Below are 24082 nucleotides of genomic sequence, written 5' to 3' on the forward strand. Positions count from 1 at the left end.
AGCATTTTACACTTACACTTATTATATTACTTATTATCATCGTTTTAGTTTCTCTTATTACTTACTTTATTTTAGAATTATTATTCATTATTTTGTTCTATTGATGCTGCCAATTATTTTAACTTCTTTTACACTATCTTGTATTGTTGCTTGTTATGTGGCTGATGAGGAACTAAGCCTAACAATTGTACTCTTGTGTACTTGTACAATAAGATATAATAAAAGTATTTCTGCTTCTGACTCTGACCACACACAGATGACCTCCATCATCAGACCACCCTGACCCTCACCTTCTCTTAGCACCACCCGCTCGTAGGCGGGGAACTTGGTCTGCACCGGCTGGGCCGACAGGTCCTCCCGGCTCTTCCTCAGGTTCCTCTTAGAGCTGCGCAGCCCCCTGAACCTCCAGAAGTCGGCGCGGTCGCCCCCCGCGGTCTTGGGGAGGGTATACTGCACGCTGGAGAGCTGCTCCGCTCTGTGGAGGGGGCGTGTGGAGATACAACCTTAAGCACCGCAGCTCGGCGCCGTTAACAGGCGCTGCAGAACAACCATTAAGCTCAGTGCTCCTTAATATAAGGGTTCTCCTTAACATAAGGGTTCTACATTGCCTGCGACTCATTTGGTCTTAATGGCTCGGAGCATCATGTAGGCTAGAGGTTTACTGTCTAACCCCATCCTCGATAAACTTTATATTTACTGAATGTGTTTTTATTATTTATCAACCGTATTTCACTGGACCAGCATCCGGTGAAATATATTTTATATTGTCTTTGGCAATCTAATTAACCTAACCCAACCCTCCCCCCCCCTCCCCTTCCCGGGGACATTAAGGATTCACGGATATTACTTCTACTAATCCAAATACAACTCCTATCCTGGACCACGGCGGTGCAGGGCGCGACAAGGGGCGACCACGCCCATCCAACCCAGAGGACAGCCTGGTGTCCGCAGCACCACCACGGCCCCCCTGGCAGACCCCGGCGGTGCTGGCGGCCCCGTCACCTGTTCTTGTTGGGGATGATGCCGCGCTCCACCTCCTGGTGGTTCTTGCCGATGCGGATGGCCAGCCAGGAGCCCAGCTTGCCGTTGTACAGCGTGTCCACCACGCGGAACACCTCGCCCTTGTTAAAGCTCAGCCCATACGGGGACTCTTTCTCATACTCAAAGTGGGTCCGGATGTAGAACGAGTCACCCACGTCCGACTCCACTATCCGCCGGTACACTGAGGCAGCACAAGGAGAGAGGGGGGGACTGTGAGGAGGGCTGCAGGGGGTCTGGGGAACAGGTGTTGAGCTTCTGCACTCAGCACTCCTCACCGTCCTTCTTCTTCTGGGCCAGGATGGTGACCTCCTCCCCCTTGGGGAGGTCCAGGAGGAACAGCACCGCCTCCTCTCGGATGATGTTTGCAAAGTCGACGTTGTTTACCTAGCGAAGGAGCAGGGAGGTTTGATGAGTGCGACACGCATGTTGTGGACTTGTTGCCTGTGATGTGTTAATGCAGCCTTTGATTCCGTCCCGGGCGGGAGGCTCATTGTATCCATCAGGCTCCACTGATGGATACAATGAGCCTCTGATGGACAGCGTCAACAAGGCCGGCTCTGTTCTACCCGTTGCCTTGGTAACTCCGCCCCTCAAGGTTTATGGTGCGGTGAGGAGTTGCGGCCATCCCATAGTACGCTAGCGCTCAAAAACGGCGGCGGGGGAACCGGGGACGGGGACGGGGACAGCGGAGAGGGAACACGCAAGCGTTGTGTTTGTGTGTTTCCTCCGGGATACTGCTAGGAGACCGCCTCCAGGACCAGAGGAATCTGGCAGGGGATTCACGCCAAGTCAAGGAATGTTGAAAAGATGGAAAGCGTGCAGAATCATAGCCCATAAAAGGCGACCAGAGACCGTCAATGACCCCCATGACCCGTTTCCAAGGCATACTTAATTCCCTTAAAAATCAACAGGGAGCTGATATTAAATAAAGCCCATCTCCCAGGAAATCAGACATCAGTCCCCTTACACAGCAGAACGCTTTACGCTGCAGTAAGTAGGAGAGGACAAGTCAGCTGACACAATGCGAGGGACTCGGGGGAGGCCAGAATCCCATTATGGGAAACCTTATTAATGCAGTTTGGTTTTATTCAGTCTTCTGAATTATTTGGCGCCTGTACGTGCATAGTAAGGTTTCTTTGAGTTTTCTCGCGGCAATGGCTGATTTGGCAGCAAGATTCATTACCGCAGTCTCTCGTAGAAGGATAGAGTAAGACAAAGAGCACTTGTGGTTTGAACCTACGGTTCAACAGTAAATACATGGGATCACTCATAAACCCAAACTCACAAACCACCTGCATGTGTTGCACCTGATGCAAGACGCGTGTAAGAAGTTGTTCCATGATCAAACACCAGCCACCCCTTCAGCCTTTTGGCCATGGCTATGGGAGAATGGTACGATGGATACTGGGCTTTCCCTTAATCGCATTGAGACAATCATGGGATTTCCATGAATCATCATTCCAAGGAACAGTTTTCTTTGTATAGGTGTGAATAGAAAGTGATCAGACTGAAGCAGCACGGTACTAGAGCTTGTACTGGTTGGAGTGGGTATTGGGTCAGTCAAATCGTTAGAAGAGCAGAACCAGGTCTAATCTGGCTGATCCGGGTGTTTTACTTTGCGTGCTTCATATATGTTTGCAAGCCATCATGTTGCTGGAGGCGGTGATCTGTGAGCGTGTAACGGGCCTACAGCGGACACAAACCCATCCGGCCTCGGCGAATCTCGCTCGCTCGAACACCCTGTCCTGACACAGAGGTTCTTAGAAAAAGGTCTGTGAAGAAATTAAATATATCTCTATAACCAAAGAGACTCAGAGCCCGGGCGAGAAACCCTTTACGGCTTTTTTACGATTAGGTGGGTTAAGGTGGACCTCGTATGGTCTGCTGTGAGCAGGATTGGTGTGGGATTAAGGTGGACCTCCTAGGTCAGCTGGGAGAGGGGTTTGTGTGGGGTTAAGGTGGACCTCCTAGGTCAGCTGGGAGAGGGGTTAGTGAGGGGCTAAGGTGGACCTCGTACCCTGAGGATCTGATCCCCCTCCTCCAGGCCCTCCTTGGCAGCAGGGCTGTCCTCCAACACCCCGGCCACGAAGATGCCCACGTCGTTCCCGCCGGCCAGCCGCAGACCCACACTCTCGCCCTTCTTAAACTTCACCAGCTTCATACTGGGCCTGGGACACGGGACAGGGTGGGAGAAGAGACAGAGTGGGACAGGGTGGGACATGGGAGGGGTGGGACACAGGGCGTCGGTTACACACGCTGATTCCTCTGGGACTAGGTTTCTCCAGTCTAAAAGTTCCATTTCTGTATTTCACGAGTTATTTATTTAAAATTTAAAATATTAAATCATTTTGAAAACACATTTTTTACTATTTTGTTCAGGATAATCAATAACAGTGGTAAATCCTATGCATCATATTGTGCAGTAGATATGTATGTGAGCAGAGATATGTGGTGTTGTTGTGTTCAGACCAAGAGACCTCGTTCTAGGTCACAACACGTGTCGCTTTGAGACAATAACTTATATTATAATAATATTGAAACGACAGAGACGTCTAGAAGAGATACATAACCGCGGCCTGGCGTCGGGACGGGCATACCGTAGGATGCTGTCGTCGTGGGCAGCGCTGGGCATGGGGGCGTCGGCCGGACTGACGGGTAGGTCCACGTCCGGCTGGCCGGGCTGGGCGTACACCGGTTTGGGCTCTGAGGACCAGACACACCATGACGCGCACGTTCTCAACGAGGACTGAGCGGCCGATTCCCGGCCCGACCAGTGTGGTTTATATGTGGTCACTGAGTGACTTACAACCAATCATGCACACATTCACCACCGACGGCGGAGTCAACCACGCAGGGCGACAGCCAGTTCGTCGGGAGCAGTGCCCTGCTCAGGGACACCTTGACAATCAGCTAGGAGGGGATTGAAATAGCAACCTTCCAGTTACCAGCCAACCCGCTCTACCTCCTGAGCTACTAACATCCCCCACACCTGCTTTTGACGGTGTGTTCCACTCACACAAACCCCGGGCCTCTGGTGCCTCGTTCGTCCTCTCCCGCTGCGAGCCGCTCTCTAACCCCTGGTCTTCATGAGTTATGATTTGTTGCCTTTCTCTATGTATATAGAGTTAAGGGAAAACACTAAACTGAAACCGCAGGGGGGAATAAGTACGGCAGGATGGGGGGATTATGGAGAGTGCTCGGAGCGGAGTGCCGATCTCCGTTTGTTTTCCAAAGAGTCGATTGGAGCGGAATCCACGCCCTCTGGCGCTCCGATCAAACACAGCCCCCGATACACGCACAAACACTCTTCTTTACCCTGCGAGGACAAACAGAGCCCCTGATACACACACACACACACACACACACACACAACTTTACCCTGCTAGGACATACAGAGCCCCTGATACACACACACACACACTCTACTTTACCCTGCTAGGACGCACAGAGCCCCTAAAACTAGGGCTGTAACGATATGCGTATCGAAACCGAAATCGCGACACTCAAAGCCACGAACCTGTCTCGCGGTGCGAGAAGGCAGAAGCGCGACACGCCCTTTCTAACTCTCCGGTCAAATTGTCAGATTGAAATTTGCTAATAATCTGTCTAAATAATAGTCTGCTGACACCGCTCCTCTTATCGATGCCGTAAGTCTGCGACGAGATGCCCTCTCTGTGATGACAGCTCTCCATGGCTACGGAGGATTGCATTTCTCCACAGCCTGCGAAGTCCTCAAATGCGATATGAACGACATTTATCCAGAGTGGTCCAAGCGTGCAAAAATAGCCTGTGTGATCCCTGTCTCTAGTGTTTTGTGTGCTTTGACCGGCAGTTGGTCTGCTTATAGGTCGGAATGAAGCGGCCACCGATTATTGACAGTATTCTACCGGACTCGTTCGTTTCTTCACTAGACACACACACACATGCTACCGCTCTAGAGTTGTGACGTTCACGAACGAACCGAACCTATTGAACGGCTTTTTAACATGAACGATGGGAACCGAGTCGCAGTGGTGAGTCGTTCTTTTTCTTTTTCGTTCTTTTCTTTCTTTTTATCGCTGTCACGTTCACAGCATGCACACACAAGCTCCTCCTCCTCCTCCTCCACTGAGACGGAGATCATGCAGAGGGCACTCGTGGTGGAAACGCGTTTGTTTGTTTCACGTGAGTGCGTCTGCGGCAGAGGCAGAGTACTGCGCAGCAGCATCTCTTTCTAAAAATATCGTTAACTAAGATTTGCACTAATGTTACAATGGACAGTTCAGGAGTCCTCTGCATTGTTATACTTGAAAGAAACTTGTTTGGTAAAAGTTTTTCTATTTTAATATTTTTTTTGTTAATTATATTTTTGCGTCGAAGTTCATTGTTCATTGCCTGCTTAGTTTTTATTGTGCTACAATTAAAAAGGTGATACATGATGAACAAGTGAAAAGAACTGTATTAACACTTCGACACATTGTATACAAAGATCCAAAATAGTGATCTCTGTGTCAAAGCAGAGGGATATAGCAATCGCTCACTCTCCTCGCTCGCCCACTCACTCGCTGACGTCACTCACACAGTCACCCAGGCACACTGCCATTCTCGCGCACACACATACGCTACTCGTAACACTATGCCGCGTTATTGCGAATCAGACGTTCATGTTTTTCCCATCTATTTGAAAGTTAGGCTATTAAACATGTTGCATTCTATACGGCCTGATTATTTCATTATTTAAGCTACATAACGATAACAGGATATTTGACGGAAAACTAAACCTATGCAGGTCACTTTGACCGGCACCGTTTTTTCTAGCAAGAACGCGGGTTAGTGCTACCAAAATATTCAAATTACTATTATTTATTTGACATTAATATTTCCAAATACGTAAGCCTAAACCACAAAACTAGTTGAGGGTTTTTGCCTGGAGGATGCTTGCAGGTGCAAGCATCCTCCAACTGCAATCTTTGGTTATTTATTTATTCATTTTGCTATACTTAACTAGAATTCTTTCCGTTCAAATCTTTTAAGTGTTCCAAATTATTTGTTATTAAATGGCACATTAAGTTAATTATTATATGAGTGTTGTTTAAATAAAATGCTTTTTAAATTTAAAAAAATCGTGGGATGTATCGAACCGTGGGCCAAAAATTGTGATACAAACCAAATCTTGAGTAGGTGTATCGTTACAGCCCTACCTAAAACACACTAATACTCTACTTTACCAAGCCAGTACATAAACCAGATTGTCAAGTTTGTGGAATTCAGAATGACCTTTGCAACAAGCGAAATCAGTAAAAAAATACAAATAAATCAGATAAAGAAATAAACCCGTCGAGGCAAGGATAATCAAACACAGAAGGTGGAGGTAAAAAACGTCAGAGATAGCAGGTAGCTGCTGGCTGGGAGCATTCTCAGACTACATCAGCCCGTCTACACTCAGCTAGTAAACACACCTATGCGCCGCAGTCTTCTCGGGTGCATAGGGACCATAGCTTTGCTACGGTCTCTTTCTGTTTTCTTCTGGAGCCCAGCGTTGCTAGGGTCTCTTTGTTTTCTTCTGAAGTTTACAAGAAGGTAAACGGGGTCTGGTTGCTCCGAGGGCCTGATCTCAGCCCGCTAGCTGGAATCATTTCGGTTTCAGACTACTTATAGTAGTAGTCGTAAGGCACCAACACCATAAAGATCTTGGCCCAGCCACCTTCTACAAAGCCAGGTACTGAAAAACGGTAAACTAGACCTAGACCTGATTGCAGCCAACAACATGATCAGCCATGATTCACCCTTTCATAAAGTCATCCTATTTAGGCAAAATAACTAGCATCGTTGCACATTCCATTGAAAATAGGGTTTTGTTTTATATTCACTGGCCACCTGATAATAAATGGCATCAGCCATCCTATGATGAGGACTATGAAGAGCAGAAGAGGTGCATAGGGGTACAGATGCATCACAGAGAAACAGTCTCAGAGCTGAAACCACAGTGAGTATGATGGGTAAGAAGGACTCCATGCCTCACCTGGGATGGGGGGAAGCTGCTTCTCCTCCCTGGACACAGAGGACTCCATGGGCTTGGGCAGGGGGATCTCCTCAGCGATCTTTGCAGTGGAAGATGTCTTGGACATCCTTTCATCGTCACGACTTCTGTGACTGCAGGAAGAAAGACAAACTCTTCCATGTGTGGGGAACTGTGTGTGTGTGTGTGTGTGTGTGTGTGTGTGTGTGTGTGTGTGTGTGTGTGTGTGTGTGTGTGTGTGTGTGTGTGTGTGTGTGTGTGTGTGTGTGTGTGAACAGAGAACAGAGGCCGGTTGTGTCCTTAGCAGCTGAGCACACCTTGACCAGATGAACTTGCCAAAGCCCACCGGGCTGCATTGTGGACATGATGCACATGAACAAACAGACACATAGAAGAAGCCATCAAACCAACATCTCAAGGCAAGGCTGTGGTCTTGAAGGTCAGGCTGTGCCTTCACACTCTATTTTGTTTTGGCTATTTTTAGAGCAGCTTATCTAAGGTGCCCGGGGAGGCAGGATTGCGTCCTGCAGGTAAATCTCAGAGCGTTGCTCTGCATGAGGTCCTTGGTAAGTGAATGTCCATAAATGATCACAGAGGTGACGCCGTCAGGCCCCTCTGTACACAGCACCACCAGTCTGACTGGGTGGTAAAGAATTAAAGCTTTCTTATCTAACATCTGATAAGGCTCAATTCAATACCCTTAAGTAAACTTCTGAGCTAGGAGTTAAGAAATTGCAGAAAGGGCGATGTATAAATATTTTATTACCAGTCCATATATTTTAGCATAATTACAGCATTTTCAATAGGAAAAGGCCATAACAACACCTGGTGTTGAAATGTGACCTCTACCTGAATAGTCTGTCTCTATCAGTCAGGTAGACAATAATAAAGAAACAAAGGGATAGGCGAAACCCGTGATGTTAATACACAAAGTGCTAGGCGTAAATATTTGAAATGGTAGCAGCAGTTACTATTCAATGTGCTAGTATGTTGACTGCTTTAAAAAGAACAATCTCTATCTGGATAAGGTTTCCCAATTTTGTGCAATCTCAACTTTGTTATTGAATTAATTTTTCTCATTTCATAAGGTGAATGAAGTTACCTCTTGTTGTGCCATATTTGATAATAATAAATATAGTGTGCATCAGTCTGTTGTAGACAACAGTAACTATCTGTCATGACAGTACTACTTGGTCCGTTTAGGAAGGACAAGCTTGTGTCATTTCCATTCATGTATCCAGCGTCCCCAAAGGAAGCCAACAATGCAACCATGTCTCCTACCGCCTCGTAGCGTCTACACAAGCATCATCTGTGTACCAAAGAGCGGAGACACCACATCGCTTACCTTCGGCGCCATAGACTTCCATTGTTGTCCCAAAGCACACATTGAAACCAGCCATAGAGCCGTATTGTCGGAGGAAGAAGAAGGGGGAGGGGTTGGTGACATTGATGGAGGTTGATGGCTCTACATTTCCTCATTGTTAGGGTCATATTGTCGTCTTACCAACCCGTTTGTACCCCAAAACTACTGCACCATCGACAAACGGATTATGTGACACTACTTTCTCAGGGCAACACAAAAGGGAGGCTTCATAATTAATGTATTAAACAATTCTATAGTCACGTGAATCATAACACCGGTGACTCCAGCAAAAATCCAGTCTGTGCGCTGGGATAGATATCTCCTTCCAAAGGCAGCCTGAGATCATGTTTTACACGGTAAATGTTAAATAATTGAACCGTATAAATGTACTAGTCTACAACATTACATCATGCTGCATCTATGTCTAAAGGGAAATCAACCACTACAGCTACACCCAGCCTTACTAATCCCACCATTAACTATTCATAAACTATACATCTCTGGAGAAAAGGAATACCAACTCACGGGATTCTCCAACTGTCAGATCATAAAGGGGACATAAACAGCATAATAAATCAGCAGGATGAGATGGAAACGCTCGTTATTTTGAAACCAGACGCCACTTGAAAAAGTTGGCTCTCCCACTAGCAGAAATACCTTCATTAAAAGATAAAGGCATCACGTAGGGCAGTCCCCCAGAAGAGATAGGCCACCAGGAACACACAAACAGAGACCACCCAGCACTAACAGAAGCCACCATTTCAGAGGCGCTAGGGTCTTCTAAACATAACGGTTATCAGTTCTCTTCCTTCATCCGTTGAGAAGCGGCCATCTGAATGTCACGTCAACGTTGTTGCCGTCGTCGTTGTTGTTGCTGTTGTGCAGGCGGACTGGCTTACCTGCCGTTGCTGATCTGCGGCGGGGAGTGTCTGGGGTGGTCGGAGGGTTCCGAGCGGCGGTCGGGGGAGCGGGACCGGCTGCCGCGCCGTCTGTCATGTGATCGATTGGAATGGTCGGACGCCAGAGAATGGATATCTGAAATGTCTGACGGAAACACGAGCGGCTGTCAGCACCTGGGTGGGCATGGGGGGGGGGGGTATACATGGCGGCGTGGCTGAGGAGCCGACTCACCGTCCCTGTCAGAGGCGTTGGCGGAGGGAATGCTGTCGTCGAGGTCAGGGATGTTGAGCAGCGTTGCCCTCTCGTCCCGCTGCACCACCATTTTTAGCTTGCCCTTTGACCTCTCTATCAGCTTCTTGGCATCTATCAAGGAGAGGTTCTCCGTCACCGTGCCGTTAATCTGAGGCGGGCGGGACAGAGAGAGAGATTGCAGTCAGCAAATTAGTTCTACTCTGTGATTACGGATGGGTACAGTCACCAGCTGATGTGGTTCATGGTGAGGAATTGTTATTCACAATATACTAATATATTGTATTTCGTACTGTAAAAATGTCATTTAAAAGAAGATCTGAAGAAACGTTTTTGAAACAACTTTAGCAGCCTGGTTTTATTTGTGTCTAATTTATGTTCGATTTATGCTAATGTCAGCACCTGCCCTCCTCAGGGACCAATCATTAGGAGGTTGGGTGGGGGTGACTCAATAATGTGATTTAGCGGACAGCATGTCTCTTATGACCAGTATGTCTCTTATGACCTCTCTTATGACCCCCGGCCTCACCTTCAACACCACGTCCCCCTCCTGGATGTTGCCGTCCCGGAATGCCAGGCTCTCGGGGGAGATGTCCTTGACGAAGATGTGGCTGGCCAGGCGCAGGCCATATTCTGCTTACAGAGTGAACGACAGCAACAGAGAGCATGTCAGCACAGAGCTGAGCGGCCCTCTGACCGGTCGCTCACCGCCCCCCTCGCCAGGATTTGGCCTTCAGGGGTGCCGTCTTAAGAAGATTAATCGCTCTTTGACTTGGATTTATTGGGCTTCGCTTTAATTTAATTTGGACTATGGTCAGGCAGTCCCCTCATCCTGCCAACTCAATAATCACAACCCCAGGGTCCTTGGGTCCATACTTAGCGCCGACCAAAATGTGACCGTCTTGCATGTAGCGGGAATTTACGAGCCAGTAAAGGGCGTCAGCGTTGTTCTGAGGCCAAGCGGGCGGCGCTATCCTCCCGGAGTTTGAGAGGCTCACCTTCGTTCTTGCGGGACTTGACGAGCGTGACCTTGGCGGGCCGCGGCGGGGGCACGTGCTGGCCGCGGCGGTCGGCGCGCGGGGACAGGCTCCTCTCCCGGGACACGCTGCGCTCCCGCTCGCGGTCCCGGCGTCCGCCGCTGCGCCCGCTGCGGCGGCCGGTGGCCCCGCCGACGGCGCTGTAGGCGGCGCTGTAGGCCCCGCTGCGGGCGCTGCGCGTCTCGTAGATCTCCTCGTCGTAGCTGTCCTCCTCCTCGTCGTGCTCCGACATGGTTTCCCGCTCGCCCAGACGGCCTATGGGCACATGCACCTTCCTCTTTCGCCTGATTGTCTGACGGGGGCGGAGACAAGAGGACGCAACTCAGAGCTGGGTAACGGACGGCCCCCGGCCCCCCCCCCCCCCCCCCCCCCACACATACGTCAAGTCAACACACAGCTCGTAAAAACAACAACAACCTTTACATTAAACGCTGAAGGGACCCCGGCGGTCCTGGTGATATACCGCCCCTTCAGCCCGCCTGCCTAACCTCGCTCTGGGCATGGCTTTGGTCTCCATCACATCCATTTTTCATCCATCATTCCCTGACTTCTTTCCTTCATTGTGCCAATAGATTTGAGAAGGTGTCGCGTTGCAGCACCATATCGACGACACTTACAATTTTTGCATTCTTCCCGCTTTTGCGGAGCTGCTGGACGGCGTAGGCGTGCTCCACGTTGTCCATGGACACGGCGTTGACCATGACCACCCTGTCATTCTCCCTGGGGGGCAGAGAGAGGCAGAGCGGCGGTCAGCTGGAGCCTCTTCAGAGGTGGAGGAACACACCGATGAGTTAGTGTCTGAAGACGTAGAACCAGCGTCTTACTGCAGCAGGCCTTCTGCCGGGCCTCCCTTCAGGACATCTGAGATCACGATGGAGGTCTCGCCGCTCTGGAAGTGAGGGTTATCCCGGCCTCCTGAGATGGCGATGCCAAAGCCAAACCCTGGTGCCTGCACAGAGAGACAAGTCAGCACCAGCAGGTAGCAGCACCATGGGACAAGGACCAGCTGAACACAGTATGAAGGAAGCATGTCTAGAATCCCTCAAAACTGGATTTCATTCATCAGTATTTTGATGGCGCTTGGTGTCAGTAAAGAAAAAATATGATGTTATGAAATATCCACTCTGAAAAAAGAAAGCCCTTTAATATCAGTATTGGAACATAGACTCAACAACCAATTTTCAAGATCAGAGAACGTCGGCCTGCAACCGAGCAGAGAGATCGTACTAGGAGCTGAACAAATCATTAAAACTAATGCTAAATGTTTTCCAGTTGGGCTGTGTTCCTATAAAAGCGAGCGGGGGTGGACGGGTGTGAGCAGCGCTGCTAATCTGTGGCGGTTTTTGTGCAGCGGGTCACGAGGGCTGCTGGGGACAGAGGAGGAGGAAGACCTCTGTGCTGCTCCGCTCTCCTGACTCTGCACACTCTCCTACAGCTGTGGGCCGCCGCGGTCAACACCAGGAGAATGGTGTGGTGGTGGTGGGGGGTAGATCAGGGGGAAGGGGTGAGAGAGTGCGAGTGAATGCGGTGAAGGCAGGTGAAATACAGACCCTGTGAAGTGTGACTGTGTGCTGTTCCCATATGACAGTCTCCTCCATTGCTGTACTCTGGAAGACAAAAAGCAAGACACAGAAAAGGGTAAGATTCTGATGGTCGAGGGATTTCATTGAATCAACCACTTCCAGTGTGACTCAGGTCAGTGGTGAAGGAGGGATTGGATCCCTTCTCCTGTCCTAAACCTTTAGGCTGATTGGGAAACATCCACATGTTTGTTACAAGGGACCCTCAAGAAACGGTTTCTTGATGGTCTCAGACCATTGAGGGAGACCTGCTATCCCGATTAGGAGAGCAGCTGAAACTGCTTGCTCGTTGGTAAATGTCTCTGGTTGGCTTCATGATGAAACGCTCCTCAAAGGCAAGTCCCAACACTCCCTTCCACATGCACCACACCAAAAATGTCCAATCGCACTAATGTGGAAACATCATGATACTTTTTCAACAGAAAAACAAATGAATGGTCTCATGAATTGATACGGCCTACTTGTTTTTTATGAGTTATAAAATGCTTCTTCTCTGCACGTCCTAATTGCTTACCAACATGAGCTTCTGGGGACATGAGGAGCCCACCCTCCTTCATTAGATCCAGAGAGGAGAGTCCAAGACTTTAGATGTGACTGTTTCCCTCCTGTTGACCCTTTATAACGGCCACCTGAGGCCCCAAGCCTTTATTTATTTATCTGAGTTCTTTCTGCATTGCAGCGAAAGGCAGCCAGAGAATGTGCTGAGCCACGTTCCACAGCCTCCACTGTTTTACTACAGGACCCAAAACCACCCAAAGCCAACACTCGATTTAAGTCAGACCGTACGTAATCCAAAACCATTGACTGAAACATTTACACACGGAGCGTTGCGGGCGCGTCTCCACTCCCGCCGGCAGGGCGGTCTCTGCGTGGGCTGGAGGTCAGCGCATTCTGAGCTAGATAAGGATACGAGCTGCCTAGGGATATGATGTTCATATGATCCTGGAAAATATGTATTTCACCATAAATATATAACAAGGGCAGCACAATAAGCATATAATATAGATACAGCATATTCAACGGAATGTGGTGAGCATTGTTTTAAATGTTGAATGACGGTATGTGCAGCCGAGGCCTAGCCCCTCATCCACACACAGACGGAGATGAGAGGCTGAGTGAGGCCTTCCACATGGCCAGCTGCTCACACACACTGACGAGCCGACGGGTAGAGCCCTTATACACGGTGTGTTCTCCTGCCTCGTCTCAGTCCGTCTGCAGCACAGGACTCAAGTGTTTCAGTTCCATTCTCTACAGCCGGCGTCCCCCGGCGCCCAGGAGCCACTCTGGAGAAGAGAAATCCTGAAGCCTGCTGCCACAGAGTTAGAAAAAATAGACAGTGGTAGAGGGGAGGCAGGACGAGGGGGATAATAGCATGGTTCTGAGCAGGATGGATAGGAGCTGCTCCTCAAGTCCTCTCCTCCCCATGAGCCAGGTGCGTCCTTCTGGCTGATGTCAAAGGGGAGGGGCAGGTCCTCGTACCCTCACACACATCCAGCAGAGTTTGCCTGCTCAACTCCCTAGCCTAGACACACTAAACCAGATCAGCATACAGTAGTAACCTGCAGTCGATCCACACTTTGTCCGTTCAACTCCATCCTCCGGGCCCTACACGGCTCTCCTTCGGCGGGCTGCGGGAACAAGGAGCAGCGGACATTAACAGCCCTGGAAGGACTGCTGTGACATTACATCGCCCCTTATAAATTATATTGGGGGCATTAGGCTGGAAACCTATTTATCCTGGGAGTAGATTTAAGACCTGCGAACAGATGACCTTAAATGGTCAAATCTGTGGCCAATCCGGCCCTAAAGCTGGCCGGACACACACACACAGTTCACATCCATATGAAATCTCAAAGGATTTCTGAACTTTTGTTCCAAAAGCTATGATCACGTTGGGAGAGTTTACCCTACAATATGACGTGGCTTAAAATTACATGCAGTATGCAATATGGATACAGGATGAATAAATACATCTATAATATCTGTCGTTCGTGGTTACCAATATTCAGATACATAATTTAGTCTTTATTGCTGTTGAAGCCTGCATTGCAGCAAAGGGCCCGAGTTCTGCCCTTTCTTAAACATATACCATCCCATCATTGATATCAAGAGTATAGGGTCTAGAATATTTGGTCAGCAGTTCAGCATATTGTGAGAACACTCAGAGCTCTTCTGCCAAGCATGGCACCTAAGGAGACTCAGGAACTGAGGGCTTTTGCTCTACCCCCCGGTTCCCTTACCCGTGGGGTAGAAAAGTCAGGCTCATTCAAAGCATCGTTTTGTAGCGGTTTGTGACCGGTGGTCCCGGTACCAGGGGTCCGGGTACAAGTGTTCCCAGGTAGGTGGAGGGGACAATACCTGGCAAACTCACTTCCCCTGCCTCCCACTGATACAGGAACAGCAGAAGCCCAGGTACAAACACTCCACAAGAGCACAAAGTTAAGGAATCGGAAAGGCATTGAAAAGAGTCATTGGCTTGAGAAAAGTTTTCCGATAGTGAATATTAACAGGAGTGCTGAAATCCCTCCTGAAGGTTTGCTCTGAGCGGACCAGGATGTATACCGCTGTCCCCTACAGCGGATCAGTGCAGTGGAAATGCTGATGCATTAGACCTTTGCTACATTTGCTTTGGATTTTTAGGTGCTTTCCACTGAACTGGAAGGCTAATAAAAAGGACACTGCATAATTTCATTTGCAACCACAAAAAAACTATGGCTCCCAAATCGTACACACACACACAAACACACACACACAGCACACACACACACACACACACACACACACTTCCCTTTGGGGACGGAACCTTCACCTCCTGCTTTGCCCTGTTAACGAGTTGCCTGAGACGTAAAGGCTGAAGAAAGTTGAATATTTTCCAAAAGTGAGGTGAAAAAATCTCCGATCTCCATCCATGGGGACATGCTTGCACAACGATACCTACAAACATGTCTTACCTTAGCCAGGCTAACAGGTTAAGTGTTACGAGAGCTACGGTGGGTCTGCTCTCAGAAGTGTCGCCCATAAGCTGTGCCGCTAGTAGTCCACCGTTTCACTATCTAGTCATTGAGGATTTCTTGTGGCCCTCTTGTACATCGCCCTTTATGGCCACGGCCAACGCATGCCAACAGAAACTCCACGGAGCGGAGCCAGTGCTGGCAGCCCCTAGCCGCTGAAGGGACAGCACGACGGCTGGGTCATGCAAGGGGGATTAGAACCAGGCAACCTGGGAACCAACGCGGTCACACAGATGGAGCGAGCAGCCGAGCATGGGTGATAGGAGAGGAACGCCATGGCCAGAACCCGGCATATGTATTCAACAGAAACACACAAGCAACATGTTCATATTAGCAGATTCAGTTTGAAGTGATAAGACATGAACCATAAATATCTGTCAGATGAATTAACCACAGAAATTGGGAAATCTGTGTTACTATGAATAATGATGTATGGTTCAGATAAAACATTTTTCTAGTGCGACGAATAGAGTTGATAATTCTAGGCCAATATTGCTTCCAGTGGCTTAACCGTCAGGCTTAAAAGGAGCCATGTGTTTTGGTTCCTAGTATTAGGGAACAAAATAGCAAACATGTCATCCCCGGTTTGGTTTTTCACAGTCGCAGAAGGACTACAGCACGACTGCTACTTGCATTACGAGTTCAGCACGGGTTTCCAGAGGAGGGAATCAAGTCGACTAGTTTTAACTAAGGATGCAGAACATACTAGAAACTCTAATTGAATACATTCTAAACCAGTACGTCCTTGAGCAACGGTGTGCAAAAACAAGTCTGCGATAGTTTAAACCAATGCACAACTATCGAGTCATCGTCAGTTGAACCTGTTTAATATGTACAGTCTATGTGCTTAACAGCCACACAGGAGCTCCACTGATATTTTTACCTGCTTTTCCCTGTCGTAGAGCTAGCAGGAATCAGTTCTCAACAGTTCTCAACATATGAATGTTATATTCATTGGGAACATTGTTGAAACGTGAGACGGATCCTGTTCGATTGTATTTGAATTGGGCTATTCTTTAGAACAGGGTGCTTGGCCTATTGTGTAGAAATATTGACCAACGATGGCTTTGCAGAGGAGTGCGTCTGCCCGCCGGCCTGCTTGGAGAGTGTCTCAGAGTGTCCAAACATCTAGACTCACGGGACTCATCCCGTTAATAACTTTCTAGCAAAAATAACACTTTCAAACCACTTAACTGCTATTGAGATGTGTGTCAACAACATTATTCCATGCCGAAGGCTTTATTTTGGACTATTTCATTATATATCCTGATTCCTAACTTTACCACAACACATAATATATTATAAAATAGATTTTCTAAACTATAATTTATTCAAATATTTTTTGTAATCGTTCATGGTTTGCCCGTTCTTGTTTATTCAAGTACATACCCATTTTAACATGACAAATCTTCAATTTAATGTGCGTTTGCTTTTCTAGTGACGTGAGTTAATGGGACCCAGACTACAGGTTATAAATGTATGTGTTATTTTATTTTGGCAATCACTGTGTCATTATTAATGCATTATAAACCTTTGCATGTATTAGGATGAGAGGGAAAACAATAACCTAATTACCCAATGTTTTTAACAGTACAGGTTGACATGCTGTGAAATAACATTAACACCAACCAAAACATTTGACTTAACCAACTCTAGTAGTTTGGCTGCAGGAGTTCAGGCCTAAGGAACATTAAGAGTATTAATTAATCAAGAAGAGTATTAAGATAAAAAGGCCCCATCAAGCTTGCTGATGAGAGAGAGAAATTGGACTGAGGCTGAAACAATGGTTATAGCTTAATAAGAGCCTGACAGTTTGCCCAGGGTGGTTCATCCTCTGATTAACCGGCTAGATGTGATGCAGCTGCATGGTTTAGGGGCACGGCAGAATCTTATTCAATTTTGGCTACCATGGGACAGCGGTCCTAAAAATAACCATGAGTAATTCTGCCGTTGTGATGTGCTGCAACAGAGTTAAGTGAGAACTGCTGGATGAATGCTGGTGAACACAGACCGTCTCTCAAAACCCGGAGTTAACAGCAACATGTGACACCAGAATACTGATGGACTCTGTCGGCTCCCCTACACCCAATATAAGCAAGTAGGATTTCTCTTTTCAGACCAGCCGATGGTTAATTCTGAAAAATTCATCTAATACTGGAACTAGCAAACCCTTCACCATGTTTGATCCTAAAGGAGTAGCAGAATGGGTGTTCACACCAAGAGGAACAACATCCAAAAGAGAACTCACTGCATTGTCCTGCATTGTAGTGGGGGTCCATCCAGCGACTAAGATCACCCCGTCGCTTCAACAATGACAACCACACATACACCCCGAAGAGGGTCCGGAACAGGGGAACAGGGAAAAAGTCAGATCAAAACTTGGAGCAACGTTTTAGATGAGATGTTCAGATCAACACAACAAAAATCTGTGATGACAGGAAACCAGCCAGCCCACAAAACGAAGTGAAGGTCTCGTCCAATGGAGACACAATGGCCTGCAGAACACGTGTTTGAGTTGCAGCCTGAGCCGACTGTGGGACTGAACTCTTACCTGCTCACTTGCAGCCCAGGTAAAAACAAGCACCATCAGATTGATTGATGAGTTCAGGGATTGAAAACGATGTGCCTATGACTGCTGACATCTGCTGAAACTAGCCTGCCTCAGGGAATAACGCTATTCAAAGCAGCACCAGGGAGGGGGTCCCAGGGGGGGGCAGTGACGCTCTGCACATAGGATGGGGTTCAGCCCACTACACTGCAGCTCTGCTACCGAGGACCGTGAGAGAGAGGGCTGCAGCATCACCAAACAGATCAAAGGTACATTTACAACACATAGAACTGATTACAGTTAAAGAACATTAGAAGCCACTGAATAAAGGAATGGATAAATGATTTCTGCAACATTCTTTCAACCTGTTGAACTGTAAGAATCTGAGCATTTATTTTAAGGCAAGTCATGTTTGTAGTATGTTTACATAAAATGTCAAAAGGTACTTACATCTGTGTATGCGGGTCATCACAGCAGACGTGTAAAAACAAAACAAAAAAAGGCTTCCCACACTCAGTCTGCTCCCTACATCCAGTCAGAGACTATTTAGTTTTAAAAATAAAGAAAGCTTTCAGTGTCCCTCCAGCAGAGCTCTACAGTAGGAGCTGGGTGCGTTCCTCCCCATTACCCCCCTCTCCGTGCCTCTTGGCTCCGGGAGCGTCTCGAGGCGGAGCTACGGGGCAGGCAGGCCGAGCCCCGCGTCAGAGACACGCTACGTTCACCACTACACGGTCACCGCCTCCGTCTCCCTGCTGGATCTCTGCTTTCTCTCCCAACATCCTTCTGTTCATTTCTTCCCACTCTTCCTCTCCCTTTGTCGTCTCCACGCTCAGAGGACGGAGGCGAGTCCCTCCTGGCGGAGCCGTGTGTGGGATCTGCAGTGCTGCTACAGCATGGGTCTCCTCTGAGCTAGCATCCAGCCGCAGTGTAAACTGCTGTATCGGAGTTAACCCTCGCAGTGCCGCTGCCACGGCAGAGCCCCATCAATCCACCCTGCGTGTGGTACATTACAATAATGACCTTCCTGCACAGGTGTGCTGCATTACATGCATAAATTAGGGCCAACATTAACATTTACAAGGCGAAACACGTTAGCAAAGACAATACAGAGCTAGCCCTAGAGGAGCCATGCAGTGGTGGTACTGCGGATGCGTATCGATACTGCTTATCAGCAATGGAAGAAATTTGCTTTATTAACTATTTGTTGAGGTGAATTATTAAGGCAGATACAAATAAAACATGATTTAAAAGCTCCTAGCCATAAATTGTGATGTGAAAAATGTGAAGTGGGATTAGGGTCAGGGGAATAGATCAGACTTGTATCAATCCACAACAGCATAACATGAGCTTCCATAATATGGTCTAAATAAATACATATTCTACCACTACATTATTTTATAAGGGCAACATTGATAATACAAATGTATTGCTAACATCTGCAGCAAACTAAAGCGTTCTGTAGATATTCTGTTACAACACAAATGCTATTATCTAGTGTATCATAATTTAGACAATCCATAGACCAGCAGAATCCCTTCCCAAGCAAAAATAAATGTAATATACTGCAATTCCTTCCAATCCACTTGCTTTCAGAGCTGTGTGTGCAACTAGCTGAGCAAAAGTCAGAGCAAAGATGAGCTGGATGCTTAGAAGCCTTGCTCCACAGCCGACAGAGGAGTAACAACAGCATCAGCACCAGTATTCAGCTCTGATGATAAATAATAAGCCTGTATGTCCTTGGTATGCAAAAAAGCCAGTGTGGTTTGCGGAAACCATTACAACTGATTGGAGTTGCAAACGGGGCAATAGCACAACTATTTCCTGTATACTGACCCTTATGTGTTCAGCCTAATACCTCATATATTGTCAAATGCTGTGGTTCACTGGCGTGCACTAAACGTTATCTTGTGTGGCTGACAAACCAGCAAGCCACAAACTGATGATCAATCATTTTGTTCAGAAAATAAAACACTTGCCACTTTGTGGAGAACGAAATGTGTGTGCATGGACACCACTGCCTTATTTAAATCATCCAATGCACTTGCCAGGCTGTTGGTCAGGCTATATCCTACCAGGATACATTTACTTCCCTGATTGAGAAGCCATGGGGTGGTGACAGTCAGATTCCTTGCATATCTACCCCATTCCACCGAGCCTCCCCACGCAGTCTATAATTAATCATGTCCACATCCACCAGGAGACATGTAAGGAACATGGGTGGAAGTCTCTGTAACTCGAACTCCTGCAGTCCCACATCCGCTGTACTGCTTCAGCCCTCTGTGTACTACTGCTGGGACCAGGATGTGGTGGAGAACTGGAGAACTAAACCGGCTTCAACCTCTCTAAAGCAACTGTTTTTATTTGGAGCCTCAGTTTCACTATTCTTTGCTGCTTTCATTCTCATTTCTTTCCTGAATGGTTGAAGGTAAAACCACGGACACAAAAAACGAAATAAAGTGGGGGACAAGAACCCCTCATCCACCTCCTTCTGCTGCCTTTTTCAGGGCTGCCTTTTCCAGAGCCTGTCCCAGCTGAAAGGAGGGGGAGGCAGACAGCCAGCACTAGGACCACACACAGCACTTAGCCATGGCTCGTCTGGGGCCTCAAATTAGCCTTGCTAGCAAGTCTTTCGACTTTGAAAACGGTAGTATACATAAGAAACAAATGCCAACAAGTGAACATACATTGCATACTGCAATTAACCTGGACATTTGAAACCTCCAAATAACAAATAGTATATCTCAAACTGTACTACTGTACATACACCATCTTTCAGAATGTCTGAATTATTATTTGTGATTGTATTGGCTTGGGTCATATACAGTCATCACCGACATCTACTTTAGTTATGGAACAGGGAAACAGGCTGAAAAACTAACGTCTCAAAAAGCATGGATGTATTTCAGAATGCTCAAAATGCACACAAACTGAAATCCTGCTCATCAGCAAACTGTTCACCACTATTTTACACTTGGATTAAACAGTGAAACTCAGTTATTATTTATCCTCTAAACACATAGGATATGTTGGTGGAAGGACGAAATGCGGCAGTAGGACACGATTGTTTATCAAAATTATTTGTTTTTCATGCATTTTCCTGTTGAATGGTCAAGTACCTGATGTAAAGATACATTTACTCTACATATCGTTTTTGTTTCCCTGTCTTTATTGAGGACATCCTACATAATCTGTGAGGGGAGTCAGCACTTCTGAGCCCATGTTGCATGATATATTCCTACAGCATTATGATTGAAGGGACCAGAGACACCAGGGTAGCCTTGTTAACTTTATTTAACTAGATCCCCCTACATCGTCCATACACACGTACGTTCTGACACGCTCTGTGAACGACAGCGTGAGCGGGCAACAGGCCAGGTGGCGCTGGCGTCCCACCGATGCCCTCGGCTGTCGAGGGGAGAGAGGCTCTGACCAGAGAGGAAGGTTTGATTCCCAGACCTGGCTCAACTTTGCTGTACACATGCCATTATATTTTTCGCTGATCCAAAACTGGAAATGGGTTCTTGTTAATAATAAACAGTCGACACAGAGGATTGACTGTTTGCTAAATGTTTAATTATGTAATCTATTTATATTGCTAGAGATCAAAGTTGTCTCTTTTTCATACAACTTATAAATTTGTGAGAGCCTAAGATGTCTGTTTGCTCTGTGCATTTACAACAGACCAGCAGCTCCTTTTAGATGAGCTGATCAAACCGACTTTCTACACAAAAATATTTTATGATAGCTGCAAAATGATCAGAACTATTTGGATATTATTTGTTGCCAACATTGCCCACCCCTACATTATAATTGACTGTAGGGATAGAAACATCTCATCACTGGTAACAGCGCTGGTCTGAAACCATTCTGAGTCCAGCAGCTTCTCTCAAGCACTACTGCAGAGCTTTGTGATGATATAAGCAGAGCCTGGGAATCTGTCTGAAGCACACATGGCCTGAGCCCCTGAACTCAATCAGCCCTGTGGAAGTTATCAGTGCCCCACACACACACAGCAGGAATGTGCTGATAAGCACAAACGCCCGGCTGCATCCCACTGTCTCTCCCTCACACTGATTTAAGCCAAGACAAAAGGGGCAATAAACGTTTATAAAGGAGCCACGACCACCGTTTAGAGAAAGAGCAGATTCTGACTGGAAGGGTTTTCAAATTTGAAAGCCTTAATAATTATAATTACAGAGCATCCCCGAATAACAATTTACAAGTATACAGATTTACACAGGCCTATGCATTAAGCCTGATTGGGATTCTGCACCATTGGAGCCACCATTTTGATACCTGCTGTATTTTGAATGACCTCTGGCAACATATGGCCTGGCAATTAGGAAACTGCTGTCCCGCCTCACATTTAGGCCTACATAGTATCTCAGCATAGGTGACTCCTCTGCAACACATTGCGATGGAGGGTTTATTCAAGTTTATTTTCAGTCTTGGTTTGGTTTCTGTAATGCGTCTCAAAGAAACATTTCCAGTTATCTTACAAATTTCTCTAAATGCATGCCTTTAGGCAGTGTGTAGCCTTAACCCATTCATTCATATCATTAGAAAGCAGTCCATTATACTTGTCTTCATCTAAATTTGCAGATGGCTGCTGCACAACTTATAATTAATAGGACCATTGATGCTCTGACTTTTTGCTTTATCCTTATCTTATTGGAATCTGTAGCTATTTTACACACTACGGAACTCAATTTCATCCTATGTGTATGATCTTCATGAATTAAAAGATTGACTTTGAACATATTTAAAATCAAATAAATAAGAATGTACACTAGAACTAGAACTACTTCACATTATACTGTCTAAAGCTTAACAGAAAAAGAAGCTGGTTCCTGCTCTTTAAGTCGCAGATCAATATTTAACAGGTGACCTGGAGGCTGTCTGATCACCAACTAAACCACCAAGGAGGACCTCACGCCCAAACATCTCCTCACACAAGAAGGGCCAGCACCTCCACCTCCTCAACACCAGATGTTCCCCACCGCTCCCTGGGTCAGTGTGGGTCTCAGTTCTGCAGGACATCACTCAGATAGCCAGCCTCACAGTAACCTACTAATTCAGTTCTGCAGGACATCACTCAGATAGCCAGCCTCTCAGAAACCTACTAGTACAGTTCTGCAGGACATCACTCAGATAGCCAGCCTCCCAGTAACCTACTAGTTCAGTTCTGCAGGACATCACTCAGATAGCCAGCCTCACAGTAACCTACTAGTTCAGTTCTGCAGGACATCACTTAGATAGCCAGCCTCCCAGTAACCTACTAGTTCAGTTCTGCAGGACATCACTCAGATAGCCAGCCTCCCAGTAACCTACAAGTTCAGTCCTGCAGGACATTACCAGCCTCCCAGTAACCTACTAGTTCAGTCCTGCAGGAAATTACCAGCCTCCCAGTAACCTACCAGTTCAGTTCTGCAGGACATCACTCAGATAGCCAGCCTACCAGTAACCCTCCCATCGGAGCTGCTATCCAGCACCAGACCACAACAAGACGAGCCACTGGATGACCTTCTGTCCGCAGAGGAACACTAATGACGGCTGCCTGCGGGTGTCGGCTCACCCCTCACTGCATGGCTGAAGCAGCAGCAGCACTGTTTATCGTGCATATATCCTCTATTTTCTAACCAGTGAAGCCTCTTTGGTCAGTGCATCCCTGCTGGCCGACATTTTGTCCCACAGGCTAGCTGTAGCTATCGCTATCTGGTGGTGCGGCACGCAGCGGACTGAGACAGCTGACAGCCCGCTAGTGGTTACCGACCGCGCTGTTTGCACCGCCTGCATAATGTCCGATCAACAATAACAGCGTAGGACGGTAAACGTTGTTGTTAAGCCCCCGTCCACATAGCTGTTAGCTCGAAGGCTAACCTGAGCGCATAGCGCAGAGACGCAACGCCGCTAGCGCGCCTAGCCCCGCCGCGCCGCTCGCCGCTAGCGCGCCTCCACCCGCAGCGCGCCTCGGCTGGACGAAACACACGGGAAAACAACGCAAGAAAAGCAATCACCTTGACAGAGTCGTGGTCCTCAGTTCGTTGTGTCTGAACCCCCCTTACGCCAAAGGAATTACTAGTTTTCCTCTTGGCTCCAAAGCAGCCGCACTGCAATGGCAGCACTGGACGCCTTCCCCCCTCCGCTGGTGCACTTGGATCTCCCTCACCGCGCGGTGACAGTGACAGGCTCGCTAGGAATAGACCATCGAGATTTATCCCCGGGTGGACCGGGGATGCAGCCTCCTCAGAGGTGCAGCCTCAGAGCAGCATCTCTGCACGCAACGCCGAGCGCCATTCCGCCGGAGAGGTGGAGACCGTCGATGAAATTAATGAAGCACCCGGATCTTGACTGT

The 24082-nt window shown here is 47.6% G+C and overlaps 1 protein-coding gene across 4 annotated transcripts in view; it reads right to left on the bottom strand.

Moving 5' to 3' along the window:
• Window positions 1–23865, bottom strand: part of tjp1b (tight junction protein 1b) — a 37431-nt gene extending 13566 nt beyond the window's left edge. For 2 of the 4 annotated variants that reach the window (XM_079743651.1, XM_079743648.1), the window contains exons 1-14: window positions 18178–18344; window positions 12139–12195; window positions 11413–11537; window positions 11206–11308; window positions 10550–10880; window positions 10081–10187; window positions 9534–9702; window positions 9302–9446; window positions 7043–7173; window positions 3639–3744; window positions 3059–3209; window positions 1317–1425; window positions 1003–1222; window positions 291–475 (exon numbers count right to left, since the gene is read on the bottom strand). In XM_079743651.1, coding sequence (XP_079599777.1) covers window positions 291–475; window positions 1003–1222; window positions 1317–1425; window positions 3059–3209; window positions 3639–3744; window positions 7043–7173; window positions 9302–9446; window positions 9534–9702; window positions 10081–10187; window positions 10550–10880; window positions 11206–11308; window positions 11413–11537; window positions 12139–12186 — 1930 coding nt within the window. In that variant the 5' untranslated portion in view covers window positions 12187–12195; window positions 18178–18344. Of the gene's footprint in view, window positions 1–290; window positions 476–1002; window positions 1223–1316; window positions 1426–3058; window positions 3210–3638; window positions 3745–7042; window positions 7174–9301; window positions 9447–9533; window positions 9703–10080; window positions 10188–10549; window positions 10881–11205; window positions 11309–11412; window positions 11538–12138; window positions 12196–18177; window positions 18345–23744 lie in introns of those variants that run through there. The other 2 variants (XM_079743649.1, XM_079743650.1) reach the window with 2 other exon arrangements.
• Window positions 23866–24082: the final 217 nt, after the last annotated feature.

This window comes from Pollachius pollachius (assembly GCF_949987615.1).
Source record: "Pollachius pollachius genome assembly, chromosome: 9".
NCBI lineage: Eukaryota > Metazoa > Chordata > Actinopteri > Gadiformes > Gadidae > Pollachius > Pollachius pollachius.